The sequence below is a fragment of the Hevea brasiliensis genome, chromosome 17 (assembly GCF_030052815.1).
Source record: "Hevea brasiliensis isolate MT/VB/25A 57/8 chromosome 17, ASM3005281v1, whole genome shotgun sequence".
In the NCBI taxonomy this organism is placed as follows: Eukaryota; Viridiplantae; Streptophyta; class Magnoliopsida; order Malpighiales; family Euphorbiaceae; genus Hevea; species Hevea brasiliensis.
This window is the reverse complement of record NC_079509.1, coordinates 42,870,689-42,890,490: the sequence shown is the minus strand read 5'-3', so window position 1 is coordinate 42,890,490 and position 19,802 is coordinate 42,870,689. Positions and strand designations below refer to the sequence as shown.

Genomic DNA, 19,802 nt, shown 5'->3' with positions numbered 1-19,802 from the left:
TTGCCCATTTTCTTGGTGGTTTGAATTATGAAATTGCTAATACTATTGAATTGCAACCATATGTGTTTTTGCAAGATGTGATCAAACTTGCCATTAAGGTTGAAAGGCAAAGAATGAAAGGTGGATACAAGGGCACTACTACCAAAAGATTCACAAAACTTTTTAACACTAGCACCCCACTTACTAGTGATAAAGGTGGTGTGAAAAAGCATGACAAAGGGGAGAGCTCTGCCAAAGCACCAGTTGGTGTAAGCAAGGGCTAGGAGAAGGAAGTAGATCTAGCCCCTTCCAAAAGAAGTAGAGACATAAAATGCTTCAAGTACCTTGGCCATGGACACATTGCTTCAGAATGTCCCAACAAGAGAGTAATGGTGTTGTGGGAGCTAGAGAGTGAAGATGAGACTTGCAAAGAGGAAGAGAATCATGAAGCATATGGTGATGAAGAAGTAGAGTATGCTGATTGTTTGCAGATTTTACAACCCCACAAGTGCACAGATCATGAATAAGTAATAAAGTAGTGAGCAGAGTATCGTCCCACGAGGAATTTAATTAGTAAATACCAAACTACACAGTGATTTTTGCTGTCTAGGCTATCGAATAAAATGAGGGAATGAAACTTGTCTATTTTAAATGCTAGAATAAATATATATATATATATATATATATATATATATATAAATAATAAACTTAAAATAGAATAGTCTATTTTGAAATAATTCTGGAATTAAGATTTCACACTTTAACCGTACTGTGAATGTAATCTTGTCTATTTACTGGATTGAGAATCATTTTCCTTGATGGAAATTAATCCTAAGATATCCTAAGTCCTCTCTCAAGGCACCTAAGATGTATTTTAATTAACCTAAACCCTACTTTCGTGGTGATTAAATTAATTAAAACCCTTTAAGATCTTTGACTAATTTCGGAACTCCACAAAGGTCATCAGCCTATCTCTAGGTCAAATTTCTTAGGTTCAAAATCTTTATTTTCTAATATTAATATTTACCTTTCAGTCCTTCAATTAATATATGTAATCAATACTGAGTGGGTACCAACACATAGCATGCATTAAGATCACAAGAAATTAAATCAAGGAACAAATCTCAAATCCAATAAACAAACTTAATGTTTGTCCATAATAATGATTACAAGCATTACTCTCCTAATTCCAGAATATGAAAATTACTCACTCATGGTGAGTTCAGCAAACATGATAAAAATAAAGTAAGGGACAATAAAAATCCTCTAAAAGAAATAAAACGAAAGAACCAAAGAGGATCTACAACTTTGATCTGGTGGAACTTTGGCTGAAGGCTCCTCCTTGATACTGATGTTCTGCTCCTCTAGACGGCTGTGAGAAAGTGATTATACGGCTCTGGGATTTCTCCTCTTTCTTTTTTCTCTTTTCTTTTCTTTCTTCCCCTCTCCCTTTTTTTTTTCATTTTCTCTGCAGCTTCTATTTATAATAGTTGGCCTAGGATTAGGTTTTCTTTTTTTTTTTTAGAGTCCCCAAAAGCGTTAGGAGTCTCTTCTCTCTGTCAAAAACTAAAGTTGGAGCGAAATCAGGAAGCTAGCTATCAATTGATACATGGCCCGTGTATCACTACACTGCCCAGGGTCGTGTAACTAACTGGAGTTCTGAAGGTTTGCATCTCGCGATGTCATTGAAGATTACATGGGACGCAGCTGGTTACACAGGTCCAAATGCATGACCCGTGTACTTTCATTCTTCAGAGAATTCTTCAAACCTAGCCAGGCAGAGACTTACACAGGTTTCTATGATTTACACGGGTCTAAGTACACAACCCGTGTACTACGTTTCTTTCTTATCTCTTTCAGCTTTCCCTTAGCAGCAGGTTACACAGGTTTGTGTCTTTGCTTACACAACCCGTGTAAAGTGTATCAGCAACACTTTTCTTCCCTTTGTGTTTTTCCAAGCTTTCTTTTGTACTCTTATACCTTGGAACTTCATCCAAATACCTGAAATGATGAAGGAAACATAGAATTTAGATTTTGTCAATGGAAATCACAAAAGTTAATGAAATTAATGACTATGCATGAGATTGCTTGCCTACATGCAATGAAATAGTATATAAATGTGCTTAAAAACATCTATATAATACAAGTATATCAGATACCCCCGAACTCAAACTTTTGCTTGTCCTCAAGTAAAATAAAACCCAGTTTTAAAATATATTTTAGGAGATAACTTAGGAATATAACCAACGATTTGATAAGCACATAATTGAACTCCTCCAATCCTTCATACCAATTACCCTCTTTCAAGGCATAAGGGTTCCAATAGCTACCTGCTTAGAACTTACTCTCCCTTCATGGTGTTTTAACTAGTTATTCCTCTATGCAAAGCTATTAATAAGTCACAAATAACCTATTTTGTTAGAATGAAATTAAGAAATACTTACTCCCCCAAATTGTCTCTATTAATGATGATTGTGGCGAGTTTGATTTAATTCTAACTCCATAGGCATGCCTCAATTTCCTATCTCCACTAACGAAGCAGACACTTCTAAAAGATCAAAAGATCTTTAGATAGGTTGTATTGGGGTTGGGGGGTGATGATTTGGCTACCAATGAAGGGTTTTAAAGAATGCAAACACGAGAATAGCTTTCATGTACAAAGTTCTAAGTATACCAAGTTTATTTTGCTGATTTTGTGTGAGAAAGAAGGGTTCTTGATAGTGCTAAGCGTGCTTTCATGATACTTATCTTAGGACTTTTCCTTCTCTCTCATTTTTTTTTTCTTAAAATCAAGTCCCTTTTGTCCTCTACTCCAAACTCATTGCTTTTTGTTGGGTTGAAAAGGCAAAACATTCTTTGATTTGATTGTACACTTGCATTTTCCTTGGTTTTCCTATTTTCTCCTCATACTTTCTTTTAATACATGGTATACCTATCCTTCATACACTGGGCTTCCTCAGAAGGGTGAGGTGAGAGTTTAGGTTAGGGTCTAGGTAAATATTTGTGGGTAAATAAGGAAAATCATATAGGTAAAAGTATAGGCTCAAATTTGTTACAAGGAATATATTGTGACTAGGGTGGTCAAGGCTTAATGAGACTATATCAAAGAATATCTTAATCATTTCTTCATCAAGCATATGCTAAAATTTCACCTTGATAGGTCCAAGAGACATGTTCTAGAGCTAGTGAGGAATTTTTTTTTGGTTTGTCTATATTTCAAAAATTTTCTCCTAACTTCACAAGTATAATGTGACAAATTAATAGCTATGAAGGGGTTTAATTAGTCTAGCTCCATTAAGGTGATTAGGTTTTTCACAGACAACAAATTAAAGTCCTTTTTGCCTATCTAGATACGTTCATTCCTGTATCCCATGGAGTCCAATTATTAGCTCACTAGAATTTTTAGTTATAGTTCTAAGTTTCAGAAACTCAAGGTTCAAAATTTACAAAATTTTTCTGGAATTTTGATACACAAGTATAATATAGATAACTTTAAGCAATGTAATGATATGCAATGCATGGAATGACCTTGTAACCCCAAACTCAAATCAGACATTGTCCTCAATGTAAACACAATATGCAAAATTAAAAGAAAGCACAAAAATTATGAGGAAGCATATTGTGTATTAAGAATTTGAAAGTTTGAACAAAAAGCAAGTAAAACAGACTTAAGAGTGCAGTTTAGGACTAAGGTATATGAAATTATACAATAAAAAACCTATCCTATAGTCCTAACTCTAAAAGGTCTTTGATGGTGACGATGGTCCATCTTCATCAAGCCTCTTCAGTATCATGTCCAGCTTGTTATGGGCTTCCTAGAGGCTGTCCTCAAGTGCATGCATTTTGTTTTTTAGCATGGTCTCCATACGCTGCAGGTATGCAAGGATCGGGTCTGCAGGTGGTGGTGTATATGGAGCACTCAAGCGGGAAACTTGTGATAGAGTGGCTCTTGGGCTTCCTCCTGGGCATGTGAGGGTTCACTAAGGCCTTCTCGTGCTTCGTCTCTCTCAGGGATAACATTCCCTTTGACGTCAATCAGGTAGCCGGTGTTGCCGACCTTCTTACATATCCCCATGGATACGCAGATGGTTTGATCAATCTTTGAGGTTCTAGCGATAAAGCGCAGCCTGTGATGACCTAGAACAAATTCGAAGTGGAGTGCGATGGCTGTGATAAGGCCACCAAGCATGATTTGCCCTGTAGGCTGGTGTGATAGGCGGCAAAGGTGGTTGGAGAAGAAGAATTCAATGCTGCAGTGCTGCTCGGTGACCATACACCAAAGGAAGAAGAGTTCATTAGCATTCACTACACCTAAGCTGTCACCGCAACCCATGATAGTGTGTGCCGCTAACCGGTGCATGTAACGCAAAGCAGGACTAGTGATACCTATAGATTTTGACTTGTTAGAGTTGTAAGGCTCTGTGTTTGGGGTTATAGAATGCCAGAAGTCAATGCTATTATAAACCATCAAGTTTTGTGAGATCTCTTGGTGTCTGGTGCTATCGAATCCGAAGATGGCATTGAACTCGTCCATATTCAGTACCCGGACAACACCAAGGAGCTGAAATTCAATCTTGCCCCTGTCCTCCCTATCAGTGGGCCATAAAGTGGCTTTGAAGCTCCCTAAAAAGTCTAGTGTGGTGTCCCAGTAGGTCGAAAATTAGAGTTAGGCGAATCTGGTCCACACAACACTGTCAAGGAGTCTGTTGATTTCGTCTTGCAGCCCTATTTGTTCCACCAGCCCAAAATTCATATACTTTGTGGAGATTATTTTCCAGATACAAAGCCAGTTGCATAGATCTTTATGGGTGTCATCGCGGAATCCCTAAGTGATGGAGAATTCTAGCTGTGGTGGCTGTTGGGGATACAGTGGAGGTGGTGGAGGTGGTGCTACCCTTGTTCTTAGGCATTGTGGTGATGGTTTAGGGGGTGAGGGCGAGGAGCTGCTTCCTTATCTTGAGGGAGAGTCCATTCTTCTTGTTGGTCTCTTTGCAGGAGCCATTGGCGACTTTAGGAGAGGGAAAGCTAGGGTTTGGTGAGGGGAGAGGAGATTAGAGAGGTTTTTATAAGCTAGGAGAAGTGGAGAGGAAGGGTTTTGGCATGGCGAACGGTTTAAGGACGAGAGGTGAATTCAAAGGGTCATTGTGACCCTTCGTTTCACACATTTTGAGACTCAAGTCGAATCTTTGACATGATACACGGGTCGTGTATCACTACACGGGTCCTGACATGTGGGCCCATGTAATTTTTTGTCTGAAAATTTTTACTTCTGCTAAGATACACGGTCCGTGTAAATTAGCTTGGGGACCCGTGTAACTTCTTGTCTCTCAAGTTGTCTTACTGAATATGTTACACGACCCATGCAAATTACATTGAAGACCCGTGTAACTTCCTGTAGCCTTATATAGCCTTATTTCCGGGCTCCAGAATGTTACACGGCGCGTGTAAATTATTACACGGCCCGTGTAAATTTTTTCCTTTTCATTTATTTTTATTATTATTATTTTTTTGTTTTCTCTTTTTTTTTTTTCTTTTTCAAGTGCTCAGACCATTCCTATTTATATAAATGAGATGAATGCAAGAATTAACAGCATGATTACTTTCCCGGTTTTGTTCAATTTCCTCTTGTGTGGTTTTGACTTGACGATTCCTCTCCTCTCTTGCTTTCAGTTCCTTGCTTTTCAGAATTGATATCTTGGGGTTCCTACAAAATAAAACACGAATAAATATAGAACAAAAATCAAAATAAGAAAGAGAAAGAAGGAAAATTCAGAAAAATTTGGGTTGCCTCCCAAAAAGCGCTTGTTTATAGTCTTTAGCTGGACTTTGATTTTATTGTTCATAGTCTATCTGGAGGGTTGTCGAAGGTGCCAGTGGCTCCCTTTTCTATGGGTTCTCCTTGAAAGTAAGGCTTCAGCTTCTGCCCATTGACTTTTAATGCGCTTGAGGTTTCGCTCCACACTTTTACTACTCCATGCGGGAAGACTTGGGTTATCTTAAAAGGTCTAGACCATCTTAATTTCAGCTTCCCTGGAAAGAGTTTCAATCTGGAGTTGAACAATAGGACAAGATCTCCTTCTTTGATTTCCTTCTTCGAGATGTGCCTGTTGTGCCATTTTTTTTTTCCTTAAAGATTTTGGTGTTTTCATAGGCGTCCTGTCTGATCTCTTCCAGCTCATTGAGCTGTAGAAGTCTTTTTTCACCAGTAGCTTTTAGGTCATAGTTTAGGGTTTGGATGGCCCAATAGGCTTTGTGTTCAAGTTCGATGGGTAGGTGGCAGGCCTTCCCATAGTCCAAACGGAAGGGTGTTATTTCAATGGGAGTTTTATATGCAGTGCGGTATGCTCACAATACATCATCTAGTTTCATGGACCAGTCTTTCCTTGAGCGATTGACAATTTTCTCAAGGATATGTTTTAGCTCCCGATTTGAAATTTCTACTTGGCCGTTGGTTTGAGGATGGTAAGGAGTTGACACTTTGTGAATTACTCCATATTTCTTTAATAAATTTTCAAATTGTCGATTACAGAAGTGACTTTCTCCATCCCTGATTACCACTCTTGGTGAGCCAAATCTTGTGAAGATGTTCTTTTTGAGAAATTTCGTTACCACTCTTGCCTCATTTGTTGGTGTGGCTACTGCTTCTACCCATTTTGACACATAGTTGATGCCAACTAGGATATACTTATTTCCAAAAGAAGTTGGGAATTGGCCCATGAAGTCTATTCCCCACACATCAAATAGTTCGATCTCAAGTATACCGTGTAGGGGCATCTCATTCCTTCTTGAAATGTTTCTCGTTCTTTGGCATTGATCACAAGCTAGCACAAAGGACCTTACATCCTTAAACAAATGTGACCAGTAAAACCCTGCTTGCAAAACCTTGGCTGCTATTTTTGTGGTGTCAAAGTGTCCTCCATATAATGATGAATGGCAGTATTGCAGAATGCTCTCTATTTCCTCTTCTGGTATGCATCTTTTTATTAGCCCATCATTACATCTCTTGTACAATAGAGGTTCATCCCATGTGTAGAACTGCACAACATGCAAAAATTTCTTCTTTTGCTGATAAGTCATGTTTGGAGGCAATACCCTACATACAAGACAATTAACAAAGTCAGCACACCATGGAGCTTGGGAGAATGCTAGTAATTGCTCATCAGGAAATGAATCATCAATTGGCAAATCCTCAATGTCCCCTGTGTCTTCCAGTTTCAACCTGGAGAGATGGTCAGCTACTGCATTTTCGAATTCCTTTTGGTCCTTGATTTCAAGGTCAAATTCTTGCAAGAGTAAAATCCATTGAATTAGCCTTGGTTTTGCCTCCTTCTTGTTCAAAAGGTACCGGATGGCAGCATGATCTATGAATACAATGATTTTTGACCCAATTAAGTAGGATCTGAATTTGTCAATTGCAAACATGACTGTTAGGAATTCCTTTTATGTGGTAGCATAATTAATTTGTGCGTCATCGATTGTCTTGCTGGCGTAATAAATGGTGTGGAGCTTTTTACCTTTTCTTTGCCCAAGCACTGCTCCAACTGCATAGTCACTTGCAACACACATCACCTCCAACAGTATCCCCCAATCTGGTGGTTGCATTATTGGTGCCGAAATCAAGGCTTCTTTGATCCTGTTGAAGGAGACAAGGCGATTTTCATCAAAATCAAAGGAAACATCTTGACTTAACATGTTGGTAAGTGGCTTAGCTATTTTGGAAAAATCTTTAATGAATCTTTTGTAGAAGCCTGCGTGTCCTAAAAAGCTTCGTACTCCTTTGACTGATGTTGGTGGTGGCATCTTTTCAATGATTTCAATTTTTGCCTTATCAACTTCAATTCCTCTTTTTGATATCAAATGTCCCAGAACTATACATTCTCTTACCATGAAGTGCCATTTTTTCCAATTTAGGACCAGGTTTGATTCTTCACATCTTTGTAATACTTTGGATAACTTAGTTAGGCAATCATCAAAAGTAGTTTCATAGACAGAAAAATCATCCATAACAACCTCCATAATATTTTCAATATAATAAGAAAAAATGGCCATCATGTATCTTTGGAAAGTAGCGGGGGCATTACAAAGACCAAAGGGCATTTTTGTATATGTAAATGGTCCATAAGGGCATGTGAATATGGTCTTTTCTTGGTCTTCTAGGTGAATAAGAATTTGAAAAAATCTCGAATACCCATCCAGATAGTAGAAGTAGGAATGTTTTACTAATCTTTCTAACATTTGGTCTATGAAAGGAAGAGGAAAATGGTCCTTTCTGGTGGCATTATTTAATTTCCTGTAATATATGCACATGCGCCAACCAGTAACTACCCTAATAGGGATTAGTTCATTGTTTGCATTTTGAATGACAGTTGTCCCACCTTTCTTAGGCATTACATGCATTGGACTAACCCATTTACTATAAGAAATCGGGTATATAATACCTACATCTAATGGTTTCAAATTTTCCTTTTTTACTACTTCTTTCATGTTTGGGTTAAGTCTTCTTTGATGTTCAATAGTGGGTTTATTGTTTTCTTCCATAGGTATCCTATGCATGTAAATGGAAGGATTAATCCCTTTCAGGTCTTCTATTTTATACCCTATGCTCTTGCTATGGGTCCTAAGTACCCTTAGCAATTTTTTCTCTTCTATTTTAGATAGACTGGCATTGATAATAATATGATATTCAGAATTTGAGTCCAGGAATGCATACCTTAGCGTAGAGGGAAAACGTTTCAGTTCTACCTGTTTGGTGTTTTCCTAAAACTTGCCTTTGGGCTGTTCCTCCTTTAACTCTTCTATAGTGAAAACTTGAGCCAATAGTAGGGGTGGATTAGCTGTCAAGGATTGCACACAAGCTACAATTTCTATGTTCTCCTTCTTTGTTGTGTGGCTATGCACGATGCATGCTCCTAGAGGATCTTCAGGGTGTGCTTTAATGAATTCCTCTTCAACTTGCTTGTCAATTATATCAACCTTGAAGCATTCATTAGGTTCAAGTTTGTATTTCATTGTGCTGAATAGGCTAAACTCCACTTTTTCATCTCCTACCTTGAGATTTAACTGTCCGTTCTTAACGTCTATGATAGCTCCAGCAGTTGCTAAAAAAGGTTTTCCCAGGATTATAGGGATTTGGACATCCTCCTCCATTTCTAGTACAACAAAATCAACTGGGATAAAGAATTTTCCCACCTTGATAGGGATGTTTTCTAGAATGCCCACAGGGTATTTCATAGATTGATCAGCCAATTGTAATGAAATTGTTGTAGGCTTAAGTTCCCCTACATCAAGCTTCTTACATATTGACAAAAGCATCAGACTCACACTTGCACCTAGATCACAGAGGGCTTTGTCTATATTCATGTTACCGATAAGACAAGGTATGGAGAAGCTTTCTGGATCCTTGAGTTTTGGTGGCAACTTGTTCTGTAATATGGTACTGCATTCCTCTATAAGAGCAACAGTCTCATAGTCCTCCAGCTTTCTTTTCTTTGATAAAATGTCTTTGAGGAACTTGGCATAAGATGGCATTTGAGAGAGTGCTTCTGTAAAAGGAATGTTTATATAGAGTTTCTACAAAACTTCTAGAAACTTTCTAAACTGCTTGTCCAATTTGGCTTTTTGGAATCTCTGAGGAAAGGGTAGAGGAGGCTGATATGGTTCTGGAAGCTTCTTTTTTTTCCTTGCTTCCTCTTCTTGATTCTCTTTAGTTTCTTCCTTTTTCTCCTCTGTTTGGTTTTCAGATTTATCAGAGGTTCTCTCAGTTGGTTCTTCCTCTAACTGTTCTAAAATTCTTCCACTCCTCAATGTAACTGCCTTACAGTGCTCTCTTGGGTTCATCTTCGGTTGACTAGGCAGCTTACTAGCAATTTTGCTTGAAGAGCTTGCTTGCTGAGCAATTTGATTTTCAAGCATCTTATTGTGGGTGGCAAGTTGGTCCATTCTGGAAGCTAGCCATTTGATCATTTCATTCTGCTATTGTTGGGTTGCTAGGAAGCTTTCCATCATGGATTCCATAGTCGACCTTAGTTCAGGCTTTGGCTCTGAGGGGTTGGCAATGGCTGTGTAGGGTTTTGTCCCCTATTCTGAAATCCCAGGGGTACTGGTGGTCTGTATTCTTGCTGTTTGTTCATTGGTTGATTTTGCAAATTTGACCATGAGAAATTTAGGTAGTTCCTCTATCCAGGGTTGTATGTATTTGAATATGGATTGTGGGACTGTCTCTGATTAAAGTTCCCTCCATTATTCACATAGTTCATCTATTATGTGGGGAGTTCACTGAAGCTATTATACTCTGAACCGATGTATCCTCCTCCATAGCTGTCTTCGTGTTGACTGTTCATCCCTGTAGCATTGGCTTGTATTTTGTCAAGCCTCTTTGTGAGCTGGTCAAATTAAGCATTTATCATGCTTAGGGCATCCACTTCTAGGATCCCTGTTGTTTTCCTTGTATTCCCCCTTTCATTCGACCACTCATAGTTGTGATATGCGACCCTCTCCAGAAGTTCAAGTGCTTGATCCACTATTTTCTCCATTAGGTCACCTTTTGCTGCTGAATCTACTATGCTCCTTGTAGAGGGCAGTAGACCATTATAGAAGTTCTGAATCAGGAGCCAATCTTCTATGCCATGGTGTAGGCATTCTCTCTGTAGGTCCTAATATCTCTCTTATGCATCATAGAGTGATTCACCTTCCCTTTGCCTAAAGGTTTTGAGTTCAACTCTTAACTTTGTAGTCTTTGCAGGTGGGAAGTACCTTGCTAGAAAAACTTGTGAGAGGTCTTCTCAAGTGGTGAATGTTCCAGCTGGTTGAGAAAGTAACCACTTCCTTGCTCTATCTCGAAGGGAAAATGGAAATGCTTTAAGTCTTATGGCTTGATCAGAGACTCCATTCATCTTGAAAGTGTCACAAAGGGCAAAAAAGCACTGGAGGTAGTAGTGCGGATCTTCTATTGGTGAACCCCCAAACTGGGTCTGTTGAATCATCTGGAGCCATGCCAATTTTAATTCAAAATTGTTGGCATCTATTGTTGGTTTTGTAACACTAGGTTGGAATCCTTATATAGAGGGAGCTCCGTAATCCTTCAAGAGTCTCGGCCTGTTGTTGTTATTGCTGGCCATATTTGGAATTTTTGGATTTCTTTGATCTTGTTCTTCACGTTTCCTCTTCCTCCTTATAGTTCTTAAGGTTCTGTCTATCTCTGGATCCAAATCAAAGATTTCTTCCTCTGGTCTCATTCTGGTCATGTACCAAACCAATCACCTGAGAATAAACAATTTAAACAAAAGTAAACAATAAATTAAAATGCCTAAATCAGCTAAATTACTTATCGTCTAATATTACTAAAATTAAAATTCCCCGACAACGGTGCAAAAAACTTGTTTGTTGGTTTTACAACCCCACAAGTGCATGGATTGCAAACAAATAATAAAGTAGTGAGTAGAGTATCATCCCACGAGGAATTTAATTAGTAAATACCAAACTATACAGTGATTTTGACTATCTAGGCTATCAAATAAAATGACAGAATGAAACTTGTCTATTTTAAACGCTAGAATAAAAAAAATATAATAAACTTAAAATGGAATAGTTTATTTTGAAATAATTATGGAATTAAGATTTCACACTTTAACCTCACTATGGATGTAATCTTGTCTATTTACTGGATTGAGAATCATTTGCCTTGACGGAAATTAATCCTAAGATATCCAAAGTCCTCTCTCAAGGCACCTAAGGTGTATTTTAATTAACCTAAACCCTACTTTCATGGCGATTAAATTAATTAAAACCCTTTAAGATCTTTGACTAATTTCGAAACTCCACAAAGGTCATCAGTCTATCTCTAGGTCAGATTTCCTAGGTTCAAAATCTTGATTTTCTAACATTAATCTTCACCTTTCAGTCCTTCAATTAATATCTATAATCAATACTAAGTGGGTTCCAACACATAGGATGCATTAACATCACAAGAAATTAAATTAAGGAACAAATCTCAAATCCAATAAATAAAACTTAATGTTTATCTATAGTAATGATTACAAGCATTACTCTCCTAATTCCAGAATATGAAAATTAATCACTCATGGTGAGTTCAGCAAACATGATAAAAATAAAGTAAGGGACAATAAAAATCCTCTAAAAAAATAGAACGAAAGAACCGAAGAGTATCTGCAGCTTTGATCTTGTGGAACTTCGGCTGAAGGCTCCTACTTGATACTGATGTCCTACTCCTCTAGACGGCTGTGAGAAAGTGATTATACGACTCTGGGATTTCTCCTCTTTTTTTTCTCTCTTTTTTTTTCTTTCTTCCCCTCTTTTTTTTTTCTCTTTTCTTTTCTTTCTTCCCCTCTCCCTTTTTTTTTTCTCTGCAGCTTCTATTTTTAATAGTTAGCCTAGGATTAGGTTTTCTTTTTTTTTTTTAGAGTCCCCAAAAGCGTTAGGAGTTTCTTCTCTCTGTCAAAAACTGAAGCTGGAGCGAAATCAGGAAACTGGCTGTCAATTGATACATGGCCCGTGTATCACTACACGACCCAGGGCCATGTAACTAACTGGAGTTCTGAAGGTTTGCATCTCGCAATCTCACTGAAGATTACACGAGACGCAGTTGGTTACATGGGTCCAAGTACACGACCCGTGTACTTTTGTTCTTCAGAGAATTCTTTAAACCTAGCTATGATTTACATAGGTCTGAGTACAAGACCCTTGTATTGCATTTCTTTCTTGTCTCTTTTAGCTTTCCCTTAGCACTAGGTTACATGAGTCTGTGTCTTTGCTTACACGATCAGTGTAAAGTGTATCAGCAACACTTCTCTTCCCTTTGTGTTTTTCCAAGCTTTCTTTTGTACTCCTATACCTTGAAACTTCATCCAAACACCTGAAATGATATAGAAAACATAGAATTTAGAGTTTGTCAATGAAAATCACAAAAGTTAATGAAATTAATGACTATACATGAGATTGTTTGCCTACATGCTATGAAATAGTATACAAATGTGCTTAACAACATATGGAGATGAGGAAGTAGAGTATGCTGAAGTTGGGGAGATGTTAGTGGTCAAAAGAACCTTAAATGCACATGCAACAAAAGAGGAAGAGCAAAGAGAGAACATCTTCCATACCAGATGCTCTATTCTCAACAAGGTATGTAATGTCATTATTGATGGTGGTAGCTGCACTAATGTTGCTTCTACTAACTTAGTTGAGAAACTTAATCTGCCCACCTTAGTGCATCCTCATCCTTATAAATTGCAATGGCTGAATGATGATGGTGATGTTAAGGTGACTAAGCAAGTACTTGTCCTTTTCTCCATAGGCAAGTATAAAGATGAAGTTGTATGTGACATTGTGCTCATGAATGCTAGCCATTTGTTGTTAGGGAGGCCATGGCAATTTGATAGAAGGGCTGTGCATGATGGTTTTAAAAATACTTATTCTTTTATGAAGGATGGGAAAAGAATTGTATTAGCCCCTCTTAGTCCCTAACAAATACATCAAAAGCAGCTGATTAGTAACAAACAAAAGAAGGATAGTTTGTTCCTTAACAAGGGGGACGTTTTGAAGGCTATCACTAACTTTAATTTTGCTTTTATGCTTATTGTTAAATAATTGCTGGAATCTAATCACATTACAGTTCCTCCCATGGTGGCCAAACTATTGAAAGAATTTGAAGATATTTTTCCTGAAGAATTGCCAGAGGGACTACCTCCCCTTCGTGGCATTGAACATCAAGTTGATTTAATTCCTAGAGTGGCATTACCAAATAGACCAGCCTACAAAAGCAATCCCGAAGAGGCTAAGGAATTGCATAAGCAAGTCATGGAGCTATTAAAAAAAGGCTATGTTTGTGAGCCCATAAGCCCATGCTCTGTTCCAGCTTTGTTAGTGCCCAAAAAGGATGGTTCCATGCGCATGTGTGTTGATAGTAGGGCCATCAACAAAATCACTATAAAGTATCGCTATCCCATCCCTAGACTTGATGACATGCTTGATGAGTTACATGGTGCTGTTATCTTTCCAAAAGTTAATCTGAAAAGTGGTTACCATCAGATTTAAATGAAGGAGGGGGATAAATGGAAAATAGCCTTTAAAACAAAGTTTGGGTTGTATGAGTGGATGGTCATGCCTTTTGGCCTTTTTAATGCCCCTGGCACTTTTATGAGACTCGTGAACCATGTACTTCTCCACTTCATTGGCAAATTTGTGGTTGTTTATTTTGATGATATTTTGATTTATAGCAGGAGTTTTGAAGATCATCTCAAGCATCTAAGGGCTATTTTTGAATTTCTACACCAAGAAAAGTTGTATGCGAGCATCAAGAAGTGCACTTTTTGCCATGATCAAGTCACATTCCTTGGCTCTGTGGTAACTAAACATGGCATGGACGTGGACAAAGAGAAGGTGCAAGCAATACAAGAATGGCCAATACCAACTACAATCTCGGAGGTGAGAAGCTTTCATGGCCTAGCCTCTTTCTACAGGAGGTTTGTAAAAAATTTCAGCACCATCATGGCCCCCACAACAGAATGCTTAAAGAAGGAAGGGAAATTTAATTGTAGTGAAGCTGCCCAAAATAGCTTTGAACTCATCAAAGCAAAACTAACCTCTACTCCAATACTTGCATTGTCGGATTTTTTGAAGACCTTTAAGGTAGAATGCGATGCTTCCGGAGTGGGAATCGAGGCTGTTCTTATGCAAGAAGGACGTCCCATTACTTATTTCAGTGAAAAGTTGAATGGAGCTAGTTTGAACTACTTAACCTATGATAAAGAGTTCTATGCTCTTGTTCGTGCCTTGGAGACTTGGCAACACTACCTCTTGGCAAGAGAGTTTGTTATCCACACAGACTATGAGTCCTTGAAGCACCTAAAAGGACAAAGTAAGCTGAATAAACAACATACCAAATGAGTGGAGTTCCTTTAGCACAGCCTGCCATCCTCAAACAGATGGGCAAACGGAGGTGGTGAATAGAACTCTCTCTACTTTGCTAAGAACTATCATAAAAAAGAATTTGAAGAGTTGGGATGAATGCTGCCTATGTTGAATTTGCCTACAATCGAAGTGTGCACAGCTCAACTAAGCATCTCCTTTTGAATTAGTCTATGGCTTCAATCCAATCACACCAATGGATTTGATGCCAATTCCTATTCAAGAAAGAGCCAATGTTGATGGGGAAAAGAAGGCAAAGATGGTGAAGTCTATGCATGAGCAAGTTAGAAAGCTCGTTGAGGCCAAAAATGAACAATACAGCAAAACCGTTAACAAGAAAAGGAAGCAAGTGCGGTTTGAACCAGGTGATCTAGAGTGGCTTCACTTGAGGAAAGAGAGATTTCCAAATCAGAGGAAGTGCAAGCTATTGCCAAGAGCTAATGGTCCATTCCTTGTGGTAGCAAGGATCAATGATAATGCCTATAAGGTGGATTTGCCTGGTGAGTACAATGTTTCTTCTACTTTCAATATGAGGGATCTTTCTCCTTACTTGGAAGATGATTTTGAGGATGGGGAAGAATTGGATTTGAGGGCAAATCCTAATCAACAAGGGGGAGATGATGTGCCATATGATGACATGACATACGAAGGCCCATCAACTAGGTCCAAAAGCAAGCTCATTACTTTGCTTGCTTGTATTCAAAATTAAAGAAGTTGGGCTGGACTTGGCAAGTCCATGGGGCATGTGAGATCGGTGCAAACTAAAATGTTTGGACTTAAGTTAAAATAAAGATAATGGGCTAATTATGAAAAAAAACAAGCCCATATGTGGGTCAAAGGTCCCTATTTGCTGTTTGAAATTGACCAAGTCAAAGAAATCAGAGGGAGATTGAAATATCTTTCAATTAAAGAAGGAAAGTAAGGTTGAAAAGTCACCAAATCTCCTCAAATTCGTGCTTCACTCTATGGGCAGATTTCTGAAGTATTTTTTCTCAAAAATTCAATATTATTTCCTACTTAGAAGACTATACAAACTTCCTATTTAGTAACCTTGCTATTTTCCTTTATAGTGCTTGTAATTAGCCTGTATAAAAGCCAACTCCTATAAGCTCAAAGTATTCTGAATTTTAATCAATAGCAAGTGCTGCTTTTTCTTTCTTATCAAACATTATTTGTTTGTGGCGAAGTCTTGACTTATCACAAGAGTTCCTTGTGTGGCGTCTTCATTGGGATTATAATCTTTGCAGCGAGATTACTCTTATCAAATTTTATGTTCCATAGTTATCTTCTTATTTTCGTCTTTCATTACTATTGCATCTTAAATCATAAAATACCAAAAAGAAATCCTTTCTTTTTTTTTTGTTGAAGTTGATTTTGGTGTTATATTGCTTAATTTTAGCTTATTTTTGTTCCTCAATTCATTCCAGAAGAATTTCTTATTTTTTCATAACTTATCAATTTCATTCTCTCCTTCACAAGGCACATCAGAGGGTGCATCTACCATCTAGCATGTATCAATCATTGACTAAAGATACAAATTTATTCGATTGAGTAAATTAGTTATAGGAGTTAACAACTTTCTTTTCATTTCTTACATTTTAGATTAACCAAGAAGAGCTCTGCAATCAATCCCATACCATCACACTTAACCTACGACTAGCACAGCTTAAGATGAAGTTTTATGATAACATTAGTCATTAGAAAGACATCTTAATTCAAGATAACAAACTTATTCAGCATGGTTCATTCAACCTAGACATTTATCTTCATAATGAAATACATCATTATGTGCAACTTGTAGCAAGATCATTTAAGCTATTACATGCTCAAATTATCTTAATTTAACAAAATGTTTTCATGTATAAATTAATTAGTTAGCCACTCTAACTAACCATACATTCAATATTCACAAAATAAACCAAAAGATAAGTAATACTCAATATAAAATAAACCTAGATTTTTATTAGACATGACTTAAAGTCTCATGATAACATGTCCAATGGCTTTAACTATCTTATTACTGAACTACAAAACTACTCACACATAACTGAAAATATTAAACATAAAAAAATAACAAAAGAAGAGTAAAAAGCATGTTGCCTCCTTATGATGTAATTCGAATAACTTGAATTTGGTGTTGATGATGATGCCAAGCCACTCCAAAGGGATGTAGAATAGCTCCACAAGCCAAAAAAAGAAGAAAAAATCACACCAACAACTAGATCAAGCAAACAAAACCTTTAAATGCACAAAGCGAGAATTTGGCCATTATGTGTAAAAGGAAATAGAAAAGCTTCAGATCTGTTTTTGAAACCTTTTTTATAGAGAAAAATAGGTTATGTTAGGATCCAGATTTGATTTGAAGTCCTAGGTGCAATATGACTTAATTTTAATTTTCCACTTGCACGACTTTGAGGACTTATACACCTTTTTTTTTATATTTAATTTGGGCCCTAAATAATATAATTAAATCCATCAATTAAGGCGCTAACTCTTAACCACACATAACTTAACATAAAGAGCTCAAACACACTCAACATGTGACCCGCAAGTAAATCTAATCCAATTGCACTCATTTTTCATATTTCAACTTAACATATGTCAATTAAGGTCCCTCTAAGCCCATATAGTCAAATTCATACTCTAAATAGTAGTTCACATATAAGCACCAATAAGGTTGTCCAAAGAAGCTCGATTTTCGCCCAACATAGTTTGGTGTTCAAATCTGTTCATTTTTTCACCATTAGCCACCAAATACTATGAATAAGACTCATCTAAGCTCGTTTTGTCAATGGCCAAGGCCTCTTCAAAATCGCCCATTGATGTGTCCTTTGCTTCCTTTTATGCTCAATTCACCTCTTTATACTTCATATACTATTTCTTGCTCTTGTAAACACCTAATAATATAGAAACAAACATTAAGTAATTGAATAAGAAATAAACTCAAAAGACTAAGTATGCAATAATAAACATATGACATTTTAAGTAACTATTCAGTGCTTATTTTTTTCAAATGGTTGAATTTAAAATGTGTGTAGCCTTAGCTTGCATAAATGTATGATTAGAGAATTTAATAAAAAAGCAATAAGATAGGCTTTAAGAATTAATAATAGAGGTTGACTCTTGTTCTTAAGTAAGTCTAGGTGTAGAGGGTGACTGACACCTTCTCTTGTACTTACTAGCGTAAAAATCATGATAAAATAAGAGTAATGGATCTCTGTAAAGGTAAGTTGCCATCCAATTCCCTTTTATGATTTTTGTCCTGGTTATTACTCAGGTGGCGATTTCTTTCCTCTACCTTAGTGGCATTAATATCCAAGTATCGTGGTACTGTTATTAGAAGACGATGTTAAACTAAGTTCGAGGGTCCCATAAATTTGACTAGCATTTTGACTAATGAAAAATTTAAAGGATAGACTAAATAGTTTAAAAGAATCAAAATATAAGAACTAAATAGTATATTTTTTAAAATACAATGACTAAATAGTTATTTTTATTAAAATATATGAACTAAATAATAATTTCCAGAAGATTTAATCACATTCCTAAACCATACTCCACATGCAGAACGATTCCAACCAATTGGAAGCTACAATTATGGGGACATCTAATATAGTTACCCAATTGATCTACTAAATTCTCATAGGACTATATTTAAAATAAACTGAAAAAAAAAGAAGCTATAATCACGTAAAAAGTGAATTTGAACCAATGAAACAGAGGATTCAAAACATTCTAACCTGGCATCAATTTGGCATGAAATGCAAATGATTAGTTTATTCTGTCACAAAAGAAAAATCAGCTACCCAACTTGACGTTTTCAAAGATGAACATGACAATTTCACACCTGAGATATCCATGACACTCATCAGAGTCAACCAGGGAAAAAAAAAATTCAACTTCTTATTTAGTGAAAAACCATTGGATGTAAAATGATAACATAAAAGCATCATATTTAGGCTGTCCCATATTCATGTTAACAAGGCTACACATGTACAAACATTTGAAAAAAGAAAAAGAAAAAGCCTAACAGCTTGCAATTAAAGGACATTTTCTTGACAAACCTTCATGTGTTACATTGTGTTAGTAGAAGGTAGATACTTCATGACTGCGGGAAACGACGATCCCCAAGTAATATATATAGCTTATTCAACTTCTTATGAAGTTAAATAATCAATTCCCTATTTAAATAATAATCAATTTCTTGTGCTCTATTTTTTTTTTTTTTAAATTCCCAATATGACTAGAGCCAATAGTATAATATTTCCTACTGTAAATGAAGATTAATATGTGGCATAATAATTCTAGAAAAAGGTTTTATGCCAAGAAAAGACCTAAATAAAATAAAGGAAGGAGCAGAGGGTCTATTAACAGGCTGAATCTTCTTCCTCCTTTTTATAGCTTTTTCTCTCACCTAAATGACAGAAATAGCAGTTATGGCTTATTTTATCCTTGAAGCATTATGTATTGTCCATATAATCTATTACATAATGATAAAAGGTAATTTCAAAAGGGGGTGAAAAGCTGGCTATGCCGTTTCTATGTTACACATTGGCAATGCATCATAAATTCATCCATCTTTTGGTTCTAACTTGTAAAAATTGAAAAAGAAAATTCAACCAATATGCTACTAAATTGTATCTAATGTTCAATTTCTGTAGTCATGTGCATACAAAGTTTTTCTTTTTTTAAATTTCAAAAAAATAAATAATCACTCTTAATAATATACATATCATTCTTTGATCGAATCCAAAACCCAATATGACAAAAGTGGTTTATTGAACAAATCAGTTTGATTTAATTTTCACATGAAAAATTTTCGGTTTAAGAATATGAAAGCATGTTCAAGCCCTCCAATAAATTTGAATAATTCTAAAAAAAAAAACTTGCCTAAAAGCTCG

General features: G+C 36.7%; 1 protein-coding gene and 1 long non-coding RNA gene across 2 annotated transcripts; both read right to left on the bottom strand.

The window, feature by feature from the left end:
* Nucleotides 1-5,593: 5,593 nt before the first annotated feature.
* Nucleotides 5,594-9,507, bottom strand: LOC110660141 (uncharacterized). The gene is made up of 4 exons (XM_058139000.1): nt 8,953-9,507; nt 7,533-7,612; nt 6,862-7,072; nt 5,594-5,683 (listed from the first exon to the last, which is right to left on the bottom strand). Exons 1-4 carry the CDS (start codon nt 9,505-9,507, stop codon nt 5,594-5,596), a joined length of 936 nt encoding a protein of 311 aa, XP_057994983.1.
* A 7,946-nt stretch (nt 9,508-17,453) lies between these two features.
* On the bottom strand, nt 17,454-19,315 carry LOC131175433 (uncharacterized). The gene is made up of 2 exons (XR_009145627.1): nt 18,642-19,315; nt 17,454-17,798 (listed from the first exon to the last, which is right to left on the bottom strand). It is a non-coding gene; the product is annotated as an uncharacterized LOC131175433 (long non-coding RNA).
* Nucleotides 19,316-19,802: the final 487 nt, after the last annotated feature.